The sequence below is a fragment of the Vicugna pacos genome, chromosome 5 (genome assembly GCF_048564905.1).
Source record: "Vicugna pacos chromosome 5, VicPac4, whole genome shotgun sequence".
Lineage (NCBI taxonomy): Eukaryota > Metazoa > Chordata > Mammalia > Artiodactyla > Camelidae > Vicugna > Vicugna pacos.
In genome coordinates, this window is record NC_132991.1 from 89,556,717 (window position 1) to 89,576,361 (window position 19,645).

Consider the following 19,645-nt stretch of genomic DNA (forward strand, 5'->3'; position numbering starts at 1 on the left):
TAATAAAAAGATAGAGAATTTGGCCATCAAATCTACTAAGGCCATCAGTGAAATCAATCATTCATTTGCATAGTACCTTAAAGTTTATAAATCACATTTACATGTATTGTCTCAGTTGTTCCTCTTGAAGCAGGTATTATCTCCACTTTAAAGAAGAAGAAACAGCCTCAGAGACATTAACAGACTCATTTAAAGCCCCACAGATGGTGAGAGGTACAGACAGATTAGAACCCAGGTCTCACTCTACTAAGCCACCTTCTAAGTTTATAAAGAAATTGCTCTTTTGTATTGAATATTCCTTTAGTAAATGTAATTTTTTTTCTTGTTGAATTTTCTCTTACATATAGTGTTTGGGACTAATTTTAAATAGCAATTTGGCACATACTGAAACTAGTTTAATATACAGTATAACATATATTCTATACTAAGCTAGATCATATATCTCATTTTTTAAAAACCAAAAACCAGTTACTCAGGATAAACAAATTCCAAGCTGACTACCACAAGATAGTTTCTGACTAATGGTTAAGAAGTCCAAATAATGCTTTTGGGCAATAACTTTGCTAAGCATCCAAAAATCAAACATGTGTATCATGCATTTAATTTATCTAATATATTAACATCAGTGGCCAAGGAAACATTCTTTCCTTAATTTGTATTTTCATATCTTACGTAAGAGTAAATGCATTATAATGACAGTTAGTGTAGTATATGTACAGCCTTCAAAATAGTTTCATTCTGAACATAAATAAATGTGGTCTAAAAATCTAATCCCAAAATTTTGATGTAATTTAGATAGAAGGTTCTCTAAATACTTTCCCTTTATATTCTGTCCAGAATGTCCAGATAATCATCTAGTTTCCAGTTGTTAAACACATAGTAGTGTTAAGTAGTGGTCAACTTGTAATTGGTAAAAAAGAAAAAGAAAAGAAAAATAAAAAAATCAAGTTAACCTAGATTTCAATATGACCAAAGGGTTTTAGATTATTATATGGCTGAACTGAATATTTCATTTACCGAACATTTACTGAACATTTATGAGTTTAGGCTGAGCTAGGATATACTATGATTAATAAGACATGATCCTTATACATGTTCTCTGGAGTTCCCCTCCAAGTAGGGAAAACCACCAGGTAAATGAATAATCACACTGCAATATGAGAAGGACTATCTATAATGGAGGCTTGTACAAAGTACCATCTTTGGCTTGTTTGTGGTCAGGTCTTGTGAGATAAGATAAGTATCAGTGTCTAAAACAAGCCTCCAAAGCTGAATATCCACTCACTAACCTGCATCACCTTTCAGTACTGTGCCATACCCTGGTATCTCCTCTCTTCCTGATTTGCATATGCAGGTGAGATAGCCAAGGACGATAGCACCATCATCTCAGGTTAAGACACAAACACAGATGAAACACTGCTCAGAGGAACACATCCCATCATGACTTGAGTCAGTAGGTATAGCTCCTGAAGTTTTTAGGTTGTGAAGTGTTTTGGAATCTTTCCCCTCAGCAGAAATGCAAAGTTTAAAAAGCTCTGTAAGAACTACAACTCTGTGAATAAAATATTAAGCCTATTTCTCTGAAATTAAAACCTGCACATTTATGAACCTTTTATGTATAGATTCTGGCAGAGAAAAGGTTAAATGAAGTAAAAAGATGGCAAGCAGAACTTCTCTCCTGCAGCATCAGCTGCTGTACATCTGTTTAAAAGGTTCCCCAACTGCAAAACTATCTCCTTTCTTCTGATTGTAAAGAGAACATTAGCAAAATTTTTCCTTTTCCATGCAATGCAACTGGACTAGGGCAAGAATAGAACAATCAAGAAGAAAAGGTAGATCACTTTTTTGAAGTAGGAGGACTGGGACTTATATTTATTCTCAAGTTCAGGGAAAAAGGAGGTATTTGACTTTAGCTTGGCCAACTACACACCGTTGATGTTTTCAAGATGTTTCTCTAGGCATTTTTCGGCTTTCCATATGATAATGTACATATTAATGCAGAGGAAACTCAAACTGTAAGAGATACTAGTTTTGAAGCACAATTCCAACTAAACCATACAGGATTTGAAGAGGAAGCTTGCAAATATAATTCCCTTCAACAGGACACATAGGTTGCAATCCAAATACCATTAGAGATTCCCTGGGGTGCAGCATCTTCTGGGATGGTAAAGTCAGGTTCTATGTTTAAGTTTAAGAGCTCAAAAAAATGCTGGTACTCAATAGATGAGTTGCAAAAGGCTCTTGGAAGGTCTGATCTGACCTCACTGCAGTTTAGACATCTACTTTTAAACATCTTCCCTTCTGTGGACAGGGAAAGCTTCCAAACACTAAAGGTTTCCAAGAGTTAAACGGTCAGTCTCTCAAAGACTCCAGTCAGTATGTAAATGTACTTTTTACAGTAAAAATCCAGTAATTCTGGGTCAGGATTCACCTTAAACAATATAAAAGTCAATGCAAATATTTAACAGTCTGAGAAAATATTTGTAATATACTGATGTGTGAAAAAGGATAAAGTTTACAAAACACATATAATGTGATCATATTTATTAAAAAGCATACATATACATATGAGGATTTTTTTTTTACCAAAAGAATTCATGGCTATTATAGAAAGTTTGGAAAATAGAGTTCAAAAAAGAACAGCTGTAATCCTATAAATTAGAGATTCCCATTTAATATTTTGCTGTCTACACCTATATATATATATATATATATATATACACACACACACACACACATATGTATACATATACACACACACACCAATATATATATTGGTGTATATATATATATCCCCTCCCAATAAATATAATTGTAAAAATCAGGCTTTTTTAGTTATTAGTCTTGCATTGATTTACATATGATATTCCAAGAAACTACGGCAAATTATAAGATTCATGAATAAGAGTGGTTCTCAACCTTAGCTAATGCTTATCAGAATCACCTGAGGAATGTCTAAAATTCCCAATGTCTGGACCGCCCCCCCAGACCAATTAAATCTGAATCTCTGGAGATGAATTGAAACATCAGTAGTTTTCAAAGTTTCCCAGGTGATTCCACTGAACAGTCAGGTTGAGAACCACTACCTCGTTTTTCCCTCTTTGAGCAAAACAGGATTTACAGCAGTGCTTTCTTAAACTTCCATGTGCATACAAACCATGTAGGGATTTTGTCAAAATATAGATTCTGGTTCAGTAGGTCTGGGGTAGGACCTAAGATAATGTACTGGCCCAGGGACTGAGTAGCTGTAGGGTTCTGGGAAGAATACTCTTTCACAGAATGGAAGGAAAAAATTATAGTCACTGAAGCCCATATTCTATGCCACCAGAGGGGGAGAGGTAGTCTACAGCGGATGAACAGAGAATTGATACTGGGAGTTAAAAGGTGTTTTTAGGAAATAAAATTTTAGGGAACTGAAAGAAAGTTTGGAATAACTACATTTTTTCAGGTGAAAATTGTCATTTGAACTTACATAGCTTGTGTGCACAAAGGAGGGGAAGACAGCATGGAAGAAAGATGCGCAGTGTGAGAAAAAAATCAAATATCTAAAAAATTGTTATGGAAAAAATAAAATCTTTGGCTGCAGTGCTGGCAATGGATAGAGAAACTGTATAAGGGAACCTGCAGAATATTTCTCTGCTAAAAACATGTTTGGGAAGCAGTACAGCTAATAAACTGAAGTTGGTGCAGATTAATAACCATCTTCCATCCACTTCCTCCTGGGACATAAGAAGAGACCCCAGGAGTATAAGTCTCCCCTGGCAGTGCTTTAGGAACCGACAACAAACAATGGATTATTTGCCCAAATGCTTCTTTGTGTGCAGAAACAACACCAAGAAGCTCAAACATGGGGTCTCTTTGCAGCTTCCTGGCAATATTCTTCTTTGAATTCCTAAACTTCACTAGAGATATAACCAAAAAAAGGGGAGGGGATGTTGTTTTCCTGAGGGTTTTCTCATGGAAATTAGAAATGTTTAGCATATTTTTTAGAATGACGAAGTATTTAATATAAAAATATTCATAAGCCACCATCAGACTGTTCCTCCTCCAAGATAACTTCCAAAAACAATAAAATAGGAAAAGTTTCATTTAAGATTATTTGGAGCAATTATATGAATCAGCAGGTATACTTTATCAGACACTCCTTATCCAATAGGCCATATCTAAGTAAATTTCTGTTTAAACGAACAGGATAAACTAAACGGGAAGACTTTACCAAGAAATGGAAATAATTTTATGTCAGATGATTCACATTACATATCTCCTAGGTGTAAGAATCTTTGGCAGACTAGTACCACTAATCTTTATATTCGGCACTTATTTACTGTATAATGATGATTAACATGTACTGAGTGTCAGATATTGGCCAAGTACTTTATTCACATCTAAATTAATCCTCACAACCATGTGATATAGGCATTATTATTATAGCCCTTATATGGAAAGGAATCTGAGGTTTAGGGATGGCAACTACATGTTCAAAGGTTACAAACCAGTAAGTCCTAAAGTTGGTTTTTGAGTGCCTGATTTCAACATCCATGTTCTTAATATTTATATGACACAAACAGGCCTTCTGCATACCCAGTCTGTACCAGGGAGAGACTATACTCAAGACGGGGGGGGGACAGAAGATAAGTAAGTCATGATCCCTAAGCTTATAGTACACGACAAGCAGTTCTTCCAGGACATGAAGCTAGAAAGTCACCTCAAACACTGCAGACTACAGGATGCCTTTTGGTATTGTGGAATGCCAGCTCAGATTATGCTGCTAGTGTACTCAACAGGTTAGAACTCACTCACTGATGGGGGGTCCAGATTCTTGATCTCTTATACATCCTTGATGGGTAGAAGACATATTTACAAAGAGGACGTGCTGTGTGACTAGAGACACTATTTTTTCTTTTAGCTTAGGCAAACTTCCCAGAAATTACTGAATCACTCTATCTAAAATCAATAAAACCACAACAATGTCCAGGTAACAGATCTAGTACTAGCTGAGGGGTTGGTTTCCCCCACATTCAAATGGTAAGGGGTGTTGCTGGACTGGGGGAGATAGAAATCAGTCTCAGATTTGAGGTTCTTGTCTCTCTCCTGAGTTTCTGTAAAATTTCCAAAGGCTAAGGGAAACCCCACTGATTGTATTAGCCTAACAATGGCTATAAGGGTCAATAATTCTTAATCTATGATTCATTACCAATGCAGACAAATAAAGGAAGTCCTAACTCTTTTCTATTTCTCAAAGCTAGCTTCCTAGCAGTCTTGTTTAACTTGATAACTGCAGACATATAAGGTCAGGGAAAAGGTCAACATTATTTCCAGCTTTATCTGGAACAATATCATCAGCCTTATATGCTACATTAATTGCTTAAAGCTAATCCTTAAAGAAAGAGGTAGAGTAAAAGAACTAATATACCTGAGCATCGATGTTTAATACACATGCCAAGTGCTGCCCTAAGAGCCCCTCTCTATTTTTCAGTCTTATCTCATTTAATAATGACACCCACATGAAACAGTAGTGTTCATTAAGTTAAATACCTTTCTCAGGAACTCACAGCTAGTAAACATAGATAGCATTCAGGCAGAGGCCTGTCCACTCTACATACTGTTGGAAAGAAAGTGGCTTCAGGCAGCTGCAGGGTCCTAAGCATCTTTGTGAGGACAGGTCTCCAGAGCTAGAAGAGCTGAGGAAACTGATTAGAGGATGAGAAAGGCAGGCAGACTCCCAAATTTACCACAAAAGTGGTCCTCTTGCCCCTCTTAACTCTGTTCTCTTGGGATGTAGTTAGCAGAGAATAAGGACTATGCATCAATTTATTGATGCTGTACAGCTGTCCCTCAGTATCTGCAGGGGTCTGGTTCTGGGACTACCTGCCATACCATAATCTGCAGGAGCTCAAGACCCTTATTTACAAAATGGTATAGTATTTGCATGTAACCTATGCATATCCTCCTGTGTACCTTAAGTTACCTCTAGAATATTCATACTACCTAATACAATGTAAATGTTATATAAATAGTTCCTGGTGTGGCAATTTCAAGTTTTGCTTTTTGGAATTTTCTGGAATTTTTTTCCTGAATATTTTCAACTTGCAGTTGGTTGAATTCCCCAAATGTGGAATCCTCAGGTATGGAGGGCTGATTGCAGTGACCTACGATGTAAACAAAATTCTATTTAAGATAATTAAACTTCCTTGTTATAAGTTCCATTCAATTAACCCAAATGTTTCAAATTAATGATCTCCTTCAAATGCTGCTACATGTTTGAATATTAAAAAGTATACCTCCTGCTTTTCTATTCCTTGAATGATACCATGAATTCCTTATTTGAAAGGGATTCAAGACCTTACAATTTGCTTTTAAGAACTGAAAATGTGCAGTGTTATAAGCAATCTGAAATTATCTTAATCGACACAGAGGGTTTGTTTATTACAAAGTTTTTGATATGAAGACTTCTTACCCTATCCAGCTAATTTTCTGAGAAGATACAAAAGGAAACAAGAAAATCTCGGGCAGGGAAAACATTTGGCAGTATGGTTCATATTACAAAGTGAAGAAATACTTTGAGTCAAACAGTAGGAGTTACTATTTGAAATCAATCCTTACAACTGCAGATTTGCTCTTGAGAACTAGTTCAGATAAGCAGGTTGACATTTTTCTGCAGACATGCAGAGTAAGTTTTATATATTTGGCAAGATCAAAACTATTATTTCACAGAAGTCCACACAGGTGATTTAGTAGCCTATATCTACCTCACTAGAGAGCCAAAGGAATGATCAGAGAGTGATGAGACAAAGTTTGTTTTACATGGAGGGTAACATTACTATAGTACTCTTTACTTTCTCAATCATTTCCCTTCAACTCTCCAAGACAGCTGCTACTGTCATTTCCCCCTTCCTACTACTATAATCATGTTAACTTTCTCATTTACATACTTAATCCCCAAACATGCACTGAAGTTCTCCTGCGTATCAGGCACAAGTCATTGGGGATTCAACAGTTGTGCTATTCAAAATGCAGTCCTACAGATGGGTGCTGGTTTGTGAATGTGTTGGGTTACTAGTCTGTGACAAGGTAAGTGTTTAAAAATTTTAATAGCAATTTAGCAGAGTAATCTGTAATGTTGACTCTAATAACAAAATTTTTGACTTATATTTTGTATGTCATTTTTCTAATAATTCATTTTTATTTATACAAATATCAGTCTGTAAAGGATTAGAAGTGAAAGCCTGGTTTGTTACCAGTGATAGTCTAAGCAGTGCTCTAGAGGATAGAAAGACAAGATCTCTGTTCTTGCTAGATATGGCCTCCCTTAGTCCTATGTGAGTGTCCAATTAAAAAAGTCCTTCCATCCTCAGACACATTCATTTCTGAGGAACACATCAAGTTCAGGCTTTGTAAATAGGTTTGGGGAATACTGATTCTTTTAAAAAAGGTTGTAAGTTAATAATAGGTTAAAAGGATAATGGAGAAGGGTGAGATAGGAAGGTAGATCAGGTAGAAAGGACAATTTAATAAAAAACAGGAAATCAACAGGTAACCAGGAGGGCAGCAGCTATAATGAACTGCTATAAACCTGGAGTGAAGAAGTTAAGAGGGTAAGGCAAGGTTAGTTGGAGGGAGGAGGATACTGAGGCTAGTCTCTGCCATCCTTTCCATTCTCCAGTCACCTCTTACTCTAGCTCCTAGGCACAGACTATCCTCCAGTCATCCCTAATTGCTGTCCTTCCCAAAGATGATTTCTTCTGCTTCAGTGTTTAGCAGACCCCTGCTCTACTCTGCCTAGAATGTGCAACCCGCCCTCCCATACTCTCTTTAAAAATCCAGTGCTATTGTCAACTTCCTCTCTGATTGTGGTCCCTGATACACCCTGAGACAAAGCTGTGATTCCTCCTCAGTGCGCCTGTACACTTGTTTATACCTGCTTCACAGCATATATCAGAATGTACCATGCATACAAGTTTGCAAGTCAAATTCCATTGGCACTATATTATTTATCCTTCTCTTTTCAGTGCTTAGCACATAATCAGCTCTTAATATGTGTTGAACCACACTGAGCATCAGAGAGCAGTCAGAGGGGTTGATTAGAATTCTCATTCAGACTGAGCAACCAGAGAGCAAGGCTCACTGAAGAGTGTCTAGAAGCCAAACAAGGAGAGCTGCTCATTCAAGGTTCAGCAGGCTGTGGAAACGGCAACTTAGAGCTGGAGCTCAGCAAAAAACAAAAAGCAACAAACAAACAAACAAACAAAAACCCCCCATTCTCCTTAAGGAGAACAGTTAAGTCAGTAAGGCAAATTGCAGGTAAAAACATATTAGAATTTAAAAGCCCATTTTGCATTAAGTTGAATTCATGACTTTGTAGAGTACCTGTAAATTATATATGGGCATGCATGCGGCTCATTACCTACAGTCTGAGGAATTTCAAGGTAAGTAGGATTTTCAGGCAAAATGGCTGAATAAGCACAAATGACATATGCTGATGCCTACTATGGCAAACTCCAGCAATAGGAGGCAAAGCTTCAATAACAAGGTCACAGGCATGAAGAAAAGCCTCCCCTTCTCATTCCTCTGGGGTGGAAGCAGCTGCAATGAACAGCAGTAAACAAAGGGAGTTTCTATTTAGTGGTATCCTGAGCATTTTCATCATAGGAATGCCTTTCTTTGCTTTGCTTTCCTAGTTTTTGGTTGTGGCTTTTTCTCTTTTTTTTTCTTGTTGTCTTTTAACACTGCCTTTGTGATCTCTCTCTTCTCAAATTCTCCTCCTTGTTCACTTTCTGAACTCATTTCCTTCTGTTACTCTTAACTTTAATAAATTTTTATTTTTTTGGGGGGGTAGGTTTATTTATTTATTTAAAAATTTTTAAATGGAAGTACTGGGGATTGAACCCAGAACTTCATGGATGGTAGGCATACACTCTATCACTATCTCCCACCTTCATTAATTTTTAAATATTGAAGCCCTCCTTTTAGGCTCCTTCTGCACTAGCACTGGTTATACTGAGCATCCCCCTTTTTTTTTTTTAGTACATTTCAAGAACCACTTCCAAATCATGTACATTTAAACACCTTTCTCTGCCCAATAATTTCACAATGATTTTCCCTGTGGTATTTTTCCTATTTGTAGGAGCAAGGTGAGAAAATATAAATGGATCCCTGAGAATCCTGGTTTCAATATCCTTGAAACATAATATGCAGTACTGTAATCAGTAGTGATAGCCCTGTGAAATAATACTCTGGCCCTGGCAGAGGTACTATGCTTGGAAAGCATACAGTCAAAATTCAAACTGGCCTGGGAACAGTGGAGGCAAGTAATTTAGTAATGAGAGGTCATTATTTGAAACATAACACAGTCTTCTCACTAGCAAAGTCAAACAATGAAACAAACCTTTCTTTTTCTAGTAGGTCTATTATTCTACTTATATATGTGCAGTTATGTGCCTGAAAGTGGTCAGAAACAAGTTAGAATAGACATAGTCAAAGAGATTTCACAGAGAGACTCCCTTTGCATTTTTATTTGCTTCCCAGAACTTCCTGATTGAAGAAGAGTTAACACAAAGCACTTTTCCAAGGGTGCATTCCCCAAAGGATCAGCCACTGTTTCTTATACGTTATTTAGAGTAATAGGGATATTGCTTTGAATCCTATGAAAATCCACATTCAGAGATCCCTGAATTTTATGTAGCTTTTAAAATTCTACAGTATTGAGAGGGAAATCAACTTCCTCAAATTATAACCCTCCTAAAAAAAAAAAAAAAAAGCCAAACATGGTTTTTTGGCTTTCAAATGGGACATATGTGTCACACAGGGGGCTTACTATACTATCATGTCAACAGCCACAATTACTTCCCAGAATTGTGAAAAAAAGGATGTCTAATCTGGAGTCAAAAAAAAAAAAAAGAAAAAAAAAGATGATCACTAAGACTCTGGCTTTATCAACACCCTGAAACATGAAACCTACAAATTTGCAAAATAGAAAGCAACCCTGAACTTTAAAGCAAAGATAAATAAATAATTTTAACAATGTAATAGTAAGCATAATGAATTTGTAGAGCTCTAGTTTTTAAAGTGAACTGGCATATATATTTACTCAAATTTCATAATATCTCTGTAAGGCAGTGGGAGCAAGCATTATTCTTGTTTTATAGATTTTAAACAACTTGCACAAAGTTGAATATGCTTAAATAAGTGACTTCTATATAAAAGCTTTCTACTTACTCAAGCTACTCCCCTAATCTCTGCTTTCCCAGGTCACCAGATTTCTTCAAAGAGTAATCTGTTCTTGCTGAATTTATTTCCTCATCTATTATCCATTTTCTAATCTTGACACATGATAGTTAATTTGTTTCCCCCCATTTACTATTCTCAAAAAGATCACCAATGATCCATCAGGTATCATGGGACTCTCAGTAGAGTCTCAAATATTCAATGAATGAACAAAATTTTCAGCAATTCCAATGACTTGTTTTTTATCCTCTTTCCTCATTCTTGACCCCAACTCCCCTCTAAAACCCTCTCTTCCCTCATTTTTCATGCCATCACTTTCCTTCCTCTCTGTTGCTCCCCAGTATCTTTAAAATTAAACTCCTCAACACCTACTCATCATCCAAGATCCTATTCAAATGACAATTCTTAAGTCTTTCAGAATGCCTCCAGCAGCAGTCATTTTTTATTAGAGGTTCCATTTCATACTACTGGGCACTTACCACGTTGTATTCTGATTGTTATCATCTCTGTCTCTCTATCTCCCATTCTCCCGCCCTCATAAAATAAAAGTTCTTTGGATATGGAATCTGGCTTATCATTTTCCATCTCTTGGGTTTAGCAAATTACCTGGCATTTACAGATCCTGCTAACAAATGCCTGAATAAACCACCAGTAAGTGGCAGCACTAAGGCCAGAGCTCCTCTGCCTTTGCTCTTCACAGAGATGGCTTAAAAGCAAAGTCTTAACATTTCTTATGGCTAGATTCTCAGATTCAGTCCATTAAAAAAAACTTTTTTTTGCAGTGACCTGTCCACAAACCATCCTTTCCAAATAGAACTGTCACCCAGGTAGCAGTGCCACACATGGTATAGTTATGACTCTCCTACAGTTTGCCTATCCACGCTCTCTCCACCACGTGAGGACATGAGAGAAGGTGGCTGTCTGTAAGCCAGGAACAGAGCACTCACCAGGAACAAAATCAGCTAGTACCTTGATCTTGGAATTCCTAGCTTCCGGAATTGTTGAGAAATAAATGTCTGTTGTTTAAGCCACCCAGTGTATGGTAAATTTTGTTGTGGCAGCCCTAGCAGACTAATACATGCTGCTTAAATACTTTCTGAAAAGTGTCTTTTTTTCAAGTAACTCTAATTGTTAGAAAATTCTTCCTTATCCCAGTCTAAATTCTGTACTCTGTATCTGAAAGTTGAGGAAAAACAAAGAAAAATACAGGGGATATAATCACAATGGAAGAGAATAATTTTCAAGTGAAAAATAAATCTGTGACTTAAACACTGAGGAAAAATTTTCAACTCAAAATCGAAACTATGGCAACACAAATAAACTCTCCAGAGAGGCATCATGGTATATTACAGAAAATAGTAGTTTGTAGAAAGTTTGCCGAATTTATTTCCTCCAAGGTTTAAATTAACGTTCTGCCTTTATCTGAGTGACAATGTTGTCAATCTTTATTTTCCCCATCTATAAAGTGGGGATAGTAATGTACAGAATTGTGATAATGTAATACTGCATCAAAGTGCTCTGAAAAACTGAAAAAGACTATAAGAATGTCAGATATTATTAGGCTACCCCTTTTCTTCTTATGGCTAAATTTATAGTGTTATTTATATTAGAGTTATTTATGTTTAGTTCTGTAGACTTAATATAAATTCAGAGGCAAAAACTGCTCTCTGTAGCTTTGACTCGGTGGATCCACAATACACTAAACAAAATACGTTACCAACACCGAGTATCTAAGAGTTGTCTGAAAAACGAAAAGGAAATGATATTATGCTTTAATAACATCAAATCACGCAAAAATGTTTTGCCTATTTTAGGTGGAGTACCTATCTCAATAGAAATACTTGCTACAAAGAGTCCTTGTTAACTAAGAAAGGTGGTCACTACATCAAAGAATTACAGTGTCGAAAGGATTTGAGTCCTTCTGGAGATCATCTACTCTAACATCTTATCTGATGCATACATTTCCTGCTGCAATACACACAATAGACAGGCATCTATCTGATGCTTAAAATATTTTCTGGAATTTTTTTTCTTCAGGTAACTCTACTTATTAAAAATGGGCTAAACTCTGTCGTCTGTGGTTTCTAACCTTGTATCCTCTGAGAGCCACACAGAACACATTTAATTCTTCCTCTTTCAAACAGTTTTTAAACTTCAGAAGAAAACATTCATATTCTTTGTCCAATTCATTTTCAAGTTAATCCCCCTCAGTTCTCTAATTATTGTACTGACATGTTTCAAGTGCCTCTTCTCTGGACCAGCTCCACTTTGCTGTGCCCCCTACCCCCACCCCAACTGCAGACTAAGCAAATTCCTCCATAAACAGTGTGTGCTTCTTTAGTCCAATCCACTGAGATCTTTATGGATATTGGACTGTAAGAAAATATATTCGCTTTTCTTCTCAGCTGCAAAATTATCAGCCAGTCCAAAGCAAAAGAAGAATGTTGCTCCTAAAATCTTGAGAATTTGAGTTTTAAGCATTCAAGCAATGACTGGAGCAGTCTGATTACTAGACAAGCTGGTACGATGCTAAAGCTGAGGAATAAGACAGGTCCATATATTTAGAAGTCAAGTCCTTCTCTAACATGGGGATTTGTGGGCAGAGAGTGCTGACAAGTGAAGCCTGTGAGGCAAAAGAGAGGTCAAGTCTAATAAGAATCTAGAGCTGGCAAACCTCAGCACCCTGCTAGTCCTTTATCAAATTTAGGGGTGATACAAGAATTTTCTATCAGTGTCTTACTGTATTCTGTTCCATTTTTCCAGAAGTTACTATAATATTTCACCATAAACACAATATTGGAAAGAAATTTAGAAGGTATGAAAAAGACTATAAGTTACCAAATTATATTTCAAATTCCTCCCCAAAATGCAAAAGCGGCAAGTCTTGTTTAAAAATCCTAAATAACATGATCAATAGGACGGTATATTCATTTAATCCATTCAGGAGGACGATAACTACAACAATAGAGCCCATGCATGAAGATCTTGGAGAACAAACTACCAAACACAATCTATGCGAATCCACGACCAGACAATCTGGGATCAACAGTGTTTACTGGCTATACGGGTGGTATGTTTTAGTTGCTTTCCCCAAATTTGGGTTGATAAGGCAAAAACTGTATTTTAGGAATTATAAACCCCAAGCTCATCTTTAACACTTTGCCAAGGCATCTCTTAGGCAATACTGACATTCAAGAAAAGTTCAACAGTCTATTCTTAATAAGGAAACCTAAGTGAATAGGAGATGCAAAGCCAACTATTTCTGACTGGAAGTAAAGTCAGAGATTAAGGTCTACAAGAAAGAATGTGGGGGATCCAGGAGCAAACTATGGAGAGGAAACGCCAAGAACACAAGAAACCTTCTGAGCCAAACTAGGAATTTTTTGGCTCACCTGCCATATATTGGAATGTGATTAGCTCCTAGAAAACAAGATAAACACTAGGTATACATCAGTGCTTATTAACTGAATCATTTCTTCAAAGATGTAAAACAGAGATATTACAGTTTCTCAGTAAGAAAGAGATTAGCATGAAGTCATTGGTCATACCTCAGAAAAATAAGTGGGTTTATAGTAATAGTAACAGTATTGTTATTTTAATAATAATAATTATTAATAAAACAAATAATACTAGCACTTAATATTACTTACTATGTGCCAGACACTGTACTAAGCATTTTATATGCAGTTGCATTTAATCTTCATAACCTTCTAAGGAAATGAAATAGATACTAAGGTTCAGAGTTTGAGTGCTCTGACTAGGGTCACAGAGGTGGAGGCACGAAAGCCTGAACCTAGAGTCATGCTCTAATGACTGCTCTATGCTTTACTGCAGTTACATGTAAACTTGCAGTAGATACCAATTACTTTCCATAAATGCACGCACGCACACACAAACACATATACACAAACACACACACACACAGAGAACAAATGAAGCATCCCTTTCCCCTAATAGTGGCCAAGACTGAGTATCATCAGTCTTCTAAATTTTTGTCAATTAATTGGGAAAGAGGGATAGTTTGTTGTTTTAATAAAGTTGAACATCTCTGAATTTATTCATTGGTTATTTGAACTTGTCTTCTGAGAACTGTTTGTTCTTATGCTTTGTCCATTTTGAGTTAAATATTTATCTTACTGGTGCAGGCAGTCATTTATATTCTGGATATTATGTTAATATCTGGGGTATAAATAAAGAAATGGGGACAATTAGCTAACCTTTAAAAAATTAAATCACTGCTTCATACCTTATATCAAAGCACATTCCAGATGGATTAAAAATAATGAAATAGCAAAAGCATAATCCTTTCTTATGGCAGTGTGTCAGTTTCTCGACATTAACTTAATGAAGTTATACATTTATGTTGAGGAAAAAGTAATTTGAATAAGCTGAACAGTGCATTCCAGCCTATACTAGAAAACCAGTATAAGAGGACTGTGACAAATCTGTCACTGAAAGCAATTGAAAGTAACTATCTTTTGAAAATTATGAGCATGGTAAATTAAGTGAAAAAAGTTTCAAAATAATATTTATGACTCCATTTTAATAAAAGGAAATACATTAAACATTAGCTATATTAGAAAGCTATATTAAAATACCAACAAACTTCATTTTTATGTAGCTGGAGCTTGTAAAAGAAAAATTAAATACTATTTTTAAAAATGCATTCCTTTTGTAGATATCCTTTCTAAACAGACATATAAATGGTTACATTTCTGGAAAGAAGGGTCTGTGACTCATTCATCGTTATGTCATTTAAATACATAGGACCCTGTTCAGAAGTCTGCCAACAGACTTTTGTTGAATGAATGAAATGGGGAATTCAGGATCCCAAACAACATCTCCGTTATCAGCTACTCAAAATACTCAAATTCAAAACCTTTGCAGGAGAACCACATTTGTTCTCCAAGTAATATTTCATTCATAACTTTAATTTAAAATTAGGAAGCATTATGTTTTTAACAAGCAAGCAAGAAATCCAAGACTCAATGTGTTTGAGCTGAAAGGGGGTAAGGTGAGGTGTAGGTGATGTGAAAAATAAATCTTACAAATATTTTATTTTAAAAAGACTTACGGCAAATACAAAAGTTTATACTGCATTTTCTCAGATACAAAGACTATCCCTGATTTATGAAGTGTGCTATTCAAACTTATTGAGTACCTATTCTGGAAATATAAGCAAGGTTCTATTTGTATAAAAGGGACATGAATATTTATAAGGAACTTACAGTATGACTTCAAACACATTCTCTGTTCATGACATATCAGTCCTATTGTAAACTATACTAAGTAATAATATAAAACTAAAATAATTAAAACAATGCATACAGGAAAGGAATGGGAAGAGATAAATGGAACAATGAAACAGATATATTCCAAAAATAAATCCATGTCTTATGGAGCCTCAATATATGACAAAGAGCATTTCAGAACAGTGGGGAAAAGGATGGACTAACTACTCAGTAAATAGTAGTGGGGCAACTGGCTACCCAAACAGCAAAGGAAGTTAGATTTCTACCACATAACATAAGTGTAAATACATTCCAAGTGGATTAAAGAGCTAACATTAAAAAGAGAAAAAACATAGGAGGATATTTAATTAACCTTAAGACAAGGAAGTTCTTCTTAAACAAGACACAAAATGCAGAAGCCACATGAGAAATATTGATGAATTTGAAGTGATAATTTAAAATTCCTGTTCAACAAAAAAGAGACAAGCAATAAATTGAGAGAAAACATTTGCAACATACAATATAGGCAAAGGATCGATACCACAACAAACACTTGCGAAGCAATAAGAAAAATAAGAAATTCAATAGCAAAACGGGCAAAAATAAAACCACCAAGAAATTCACAGAAGAAAAAGAAATGGTCAAAGAGAAGATTTTGCAACTTCTCCAACAACAACACTAATAGCTAACAACAACAGCAACAATAGCCAATACACAATGCTAACCAGGCATCAGGTGCATTGTTAAATGCTTTAGATACCAACTCATATAATCCTCACAACCCTAGGAGATAAGGTACTATTTTTATCCCTATTTACAGATAAGGAAAATGTGGCAGTCATTAAATAAACTGTTCAGGACCACACAGCCAGAGGCACAGGGCTGGGAATCCAATGCAGACAGTATATCTCTGCAGGCCAGCACAGCTCCTAACCACTATCCTACATTACCCCTCCAGAGGTCTAGGAATCAGGGAAAAACAAATTAAAACAAGATATTATCTGTTGTTCAAATTGGCAAAAACAAAAAAGAACAACATAGCCAATGTGGAAAATGAGTATTGTCAACATTGTTAGTACTTTGGTAGGAGAATATAATGGTGATTTCTTTTTGTAGTGAAAACTCTTCTTACAGAAAGATACTCTAGAAGAAAGTTCAGAAAAACAACTTATCCAATAAAAGGTGAGCAACAGTCAGGTAGTTTCTTATTAAAACATTAATTTTATTTTTTCCTGAAGGTATGGGCAAATCCTAAAACTCCTTTACTTTTCTCTCTTAATTCTTTGATGCCAATAAAGGCTACCAGAGGATTCCATTGCTCTGTGTGTGTGTGTGTGTGTGTGTGTGTGTGTGTGTGTGTGTCTGTCTGTCTGTCTGTCTGTCTGCTTCCCTTGTGATTTATTCAGCCCAGGTCAAATTTTCCCTAAAAGCCTATTTCTAGAGGTACTGAAGTCATTACTTACTTGGTTAATTCACCTTCCCTTCTAGCAGGCTGACACAGGTTCTGCTTTCTATTCTTTTCCTTTTTCGTCCCTTAGCCTCTTTCTCAAGAAAAAAGGTTTCTCCTGAACAAGGTTTAAGAGCCAAGACTGAAGGTGAGAAGCTCAAACTTTCCCTTTTTGCTTTGTTCAAAAGCTATTAAACAGATCCTTTCTTGAGGGAGGAGGGATAAATTAGGAGTTTGGAATTAACAGATACACACTATTATATATAAAATCAACAAGGCCCTACTGTATAGCACAGGGGACTATATTCAATTTCTTGTAATAAGCTATAATGGAAAAAATCTGGGAAAAAACGTATATGTATAACCGAATCGCTTTACTGTATACCTGAAACTAACACTGTAAATCAACTACACTTCAATAAAAAATAAAATTTTAAAAACTCGATACTTTCTTGTTTCCAGCAATATGTTAATTCCAAGCAGACAAAAACATTGCTTCTGAAAACTCAATTTTCCATAGTCGCGGGTTTACTGTCTACAGCATAGACGTTAACTAACAATATAAATTACTTAGGGAAAAATAAAAAGCCATCTTATGGCTTTTCTAACACTTCAGCCATCCCTATCTACTCATAGGCGCCATTATGAAGAGAACTATAGAAAGGTACATGGAGGCTACAAAAGAGGCTATTACTAAATTTCACTGCATGAAAGTACTGAAAGTTTATCACGAATGGCAGTATGTAAAGATGATAATGCCTCCTCTTTAAAAAAGAAAGCATAGCAGGTCAGCTTCCATTTGAAAATTTTCTTTTGTATAGCCAAAACTTCCTGTAACTTGTTTGCTGCTGTATTCTAAAATTTACTACCAACTTGGTTTCCGAATATGACAAAGGAATTAAAATTTGCAGGAGTGAAACGGGCATTGTGAAAACACACAGGCAGCTCAGAGAACAGTGCTTTACTAAACCTCCAGGTGAGGAGCCCTAAAGTGATGACTACATCTTCACTGAGAGAAACTTAAGGATGTTCCATATTGTAAGCATAGATGTAAGAAGAGATTAAGATCAGCAGGAAAATGTAAAATTGGAATGGACAAGATTGCATTTTTTCATCGGCATCATACGGTCACAGATTAACACTCCAAAAAACACAAAGCTTCACTACAGTAGGAAGAGAAGGTTGCAGCAGCCGCACCACAACAGGCCTGAGGCAACGATTTCTGTATTCTACTAAATCCTACCCTGTCCCCAACGTAATCAAACAATTGCTGGACAGTTCCACCATATCTATGAGTTAAACACACACATTCCAACAAGCAGATACCTTTGCCAAGAGATCCAGTGCAAAACCAAAACACCTCAAGGCATCCCACACACAAATTTAGGATCCTCATTTCGCTGCAAAGAAAACTGGGAGCTGAGGGAGAAGCAGCGATCGTCCAATGCCTCAAAAGGTCAAGGCAGAGTTAAGACGAGGTCCATCTCGGACTTCTCACTCCCCACCTCCCTCTACTCCAGCCCAGGAAGGAGCCACAAGTGAGGAAGAGAAGTTGTGGAAACAAGGTGGGGTGGAGTGAGATGGGATGGGATGGGAGAACCCGAGAGAGTTCAACACCAGCATCTGCATTTGTCCCGCACAAGGTCACTCGCTCCAAGTCAGTCTTCCCTGCTGCCCCGGGGGGCTTCCCGCCAAAGAGGCTGCTGGGCTTCGAGGCCAGCCCACCGCGCCCCCTCAGCCCTTCCGCGCGGGCCGCAGCCCATTCCCGGCCTCTCTTCTCCGACCCAAGCGCGCCTCCTCGACACGCACGTTTCCGACGCCCGGCGCCTCTCCAGCCCAATTCTGGGGCTCCTCAGCTTCTATCCCGCGGGGCTCCCGTCAACGTCCCCTTCTTCCCACAAGACGCCCATTTCCCCGCCTCCTGCGCCAGGTCCCACCGGGGGCCCGGGACGCCGTTCCTTTCCTCACTTCCCGCCGCCCACTCCTCCGGTGCCCACCTGGCGAGGCCCCCGCCCCCGGCCCGTCTCCTCAGCAAGCGGCCGCCTCCCAAGTCCTCCCGGCCCCGCCCCGCTCCCGGGCGGATACAGTTTGAAGCCCCTCAGGATCTCCCTGGCACGCTCGTCCTTGGCTGACATGATGCGGCGGCCGCCGCCCGCGGCTCTCCCACGCTGGCTCGGCGGAGCCTCGCAGGCGGTGCCCAGGAGCAGAGGACAGTGCCACAGCCCGGCCTGGAGTCCTCGGGTGAACAGCGGCAGCCGCCAGACCCCGTCCGGCCTCTCCCTCCCCTCAGCTCCCGCTCCTGATCCCTTCTCCTTCCCTCTAGCCTCGGAGCGCCCGCCCCGAAGCCAATGGAAAGCCCGCCTCGGAGATTGGCATCTTGATCATCCAATAGAAACACTCAGCGGCTTCGCTGGGGGACGAAGAGCGTCAAAGGGAAGGGCCCTCCTGGGGGAGTCTTATAGGACAAATTTTTCTTTCAGTGTTGTTGCCTAGAGTGTGCCCCAGCGGAGGGTTGGCTTCAGACCTGCAGAGGCTCGAGGGGACCGCCCCTGACGCTGGCACAGCAGGGTTCTGAGATGACGGCAGGTTGCCCTGTGCGATGTGGCAGAGACTCCACTTCCCAGCATTCCAGGGGGCACCTGGGGGACCACAGATCCCAGCACGCAACAAGAAGCCCAGGGACTACAAATCCCAGCATTCCCAGCACTCTATTTCTCTGTAACTTAGATTCCAGTGTGCCGCG

At 38.0% G+C, this 19,645-nt stretch overlaps 1 protein-coding gene across 1 annotated transcript in view; it reads right to left on the reverse strand.

Annotated features, from left to right (window-relative positions):
* PDE6D (phosphodiesterase 6D) overlaps window positions 1-19,255 on the reverse strand; it is a 45,282-nt gene extending 26,027 nt beyond the window's left edge. Inside the window, exon 1 of the mRNA XM_006207895.4 lies at window positions 18,988-19,255. Within this exon, the coding sequence (XP_006207957.1) occupies window positions 18,988-19,037 (50 nt within the window). The 5' untranslated portion in view covers window positions 19,038-19,255. The remainder of the gene's footprint in view (window positions 1-18,987) is intronic.
* Between the last annotated feature and the right edge of the window lie 390 nt (window positions 19,256-19,645).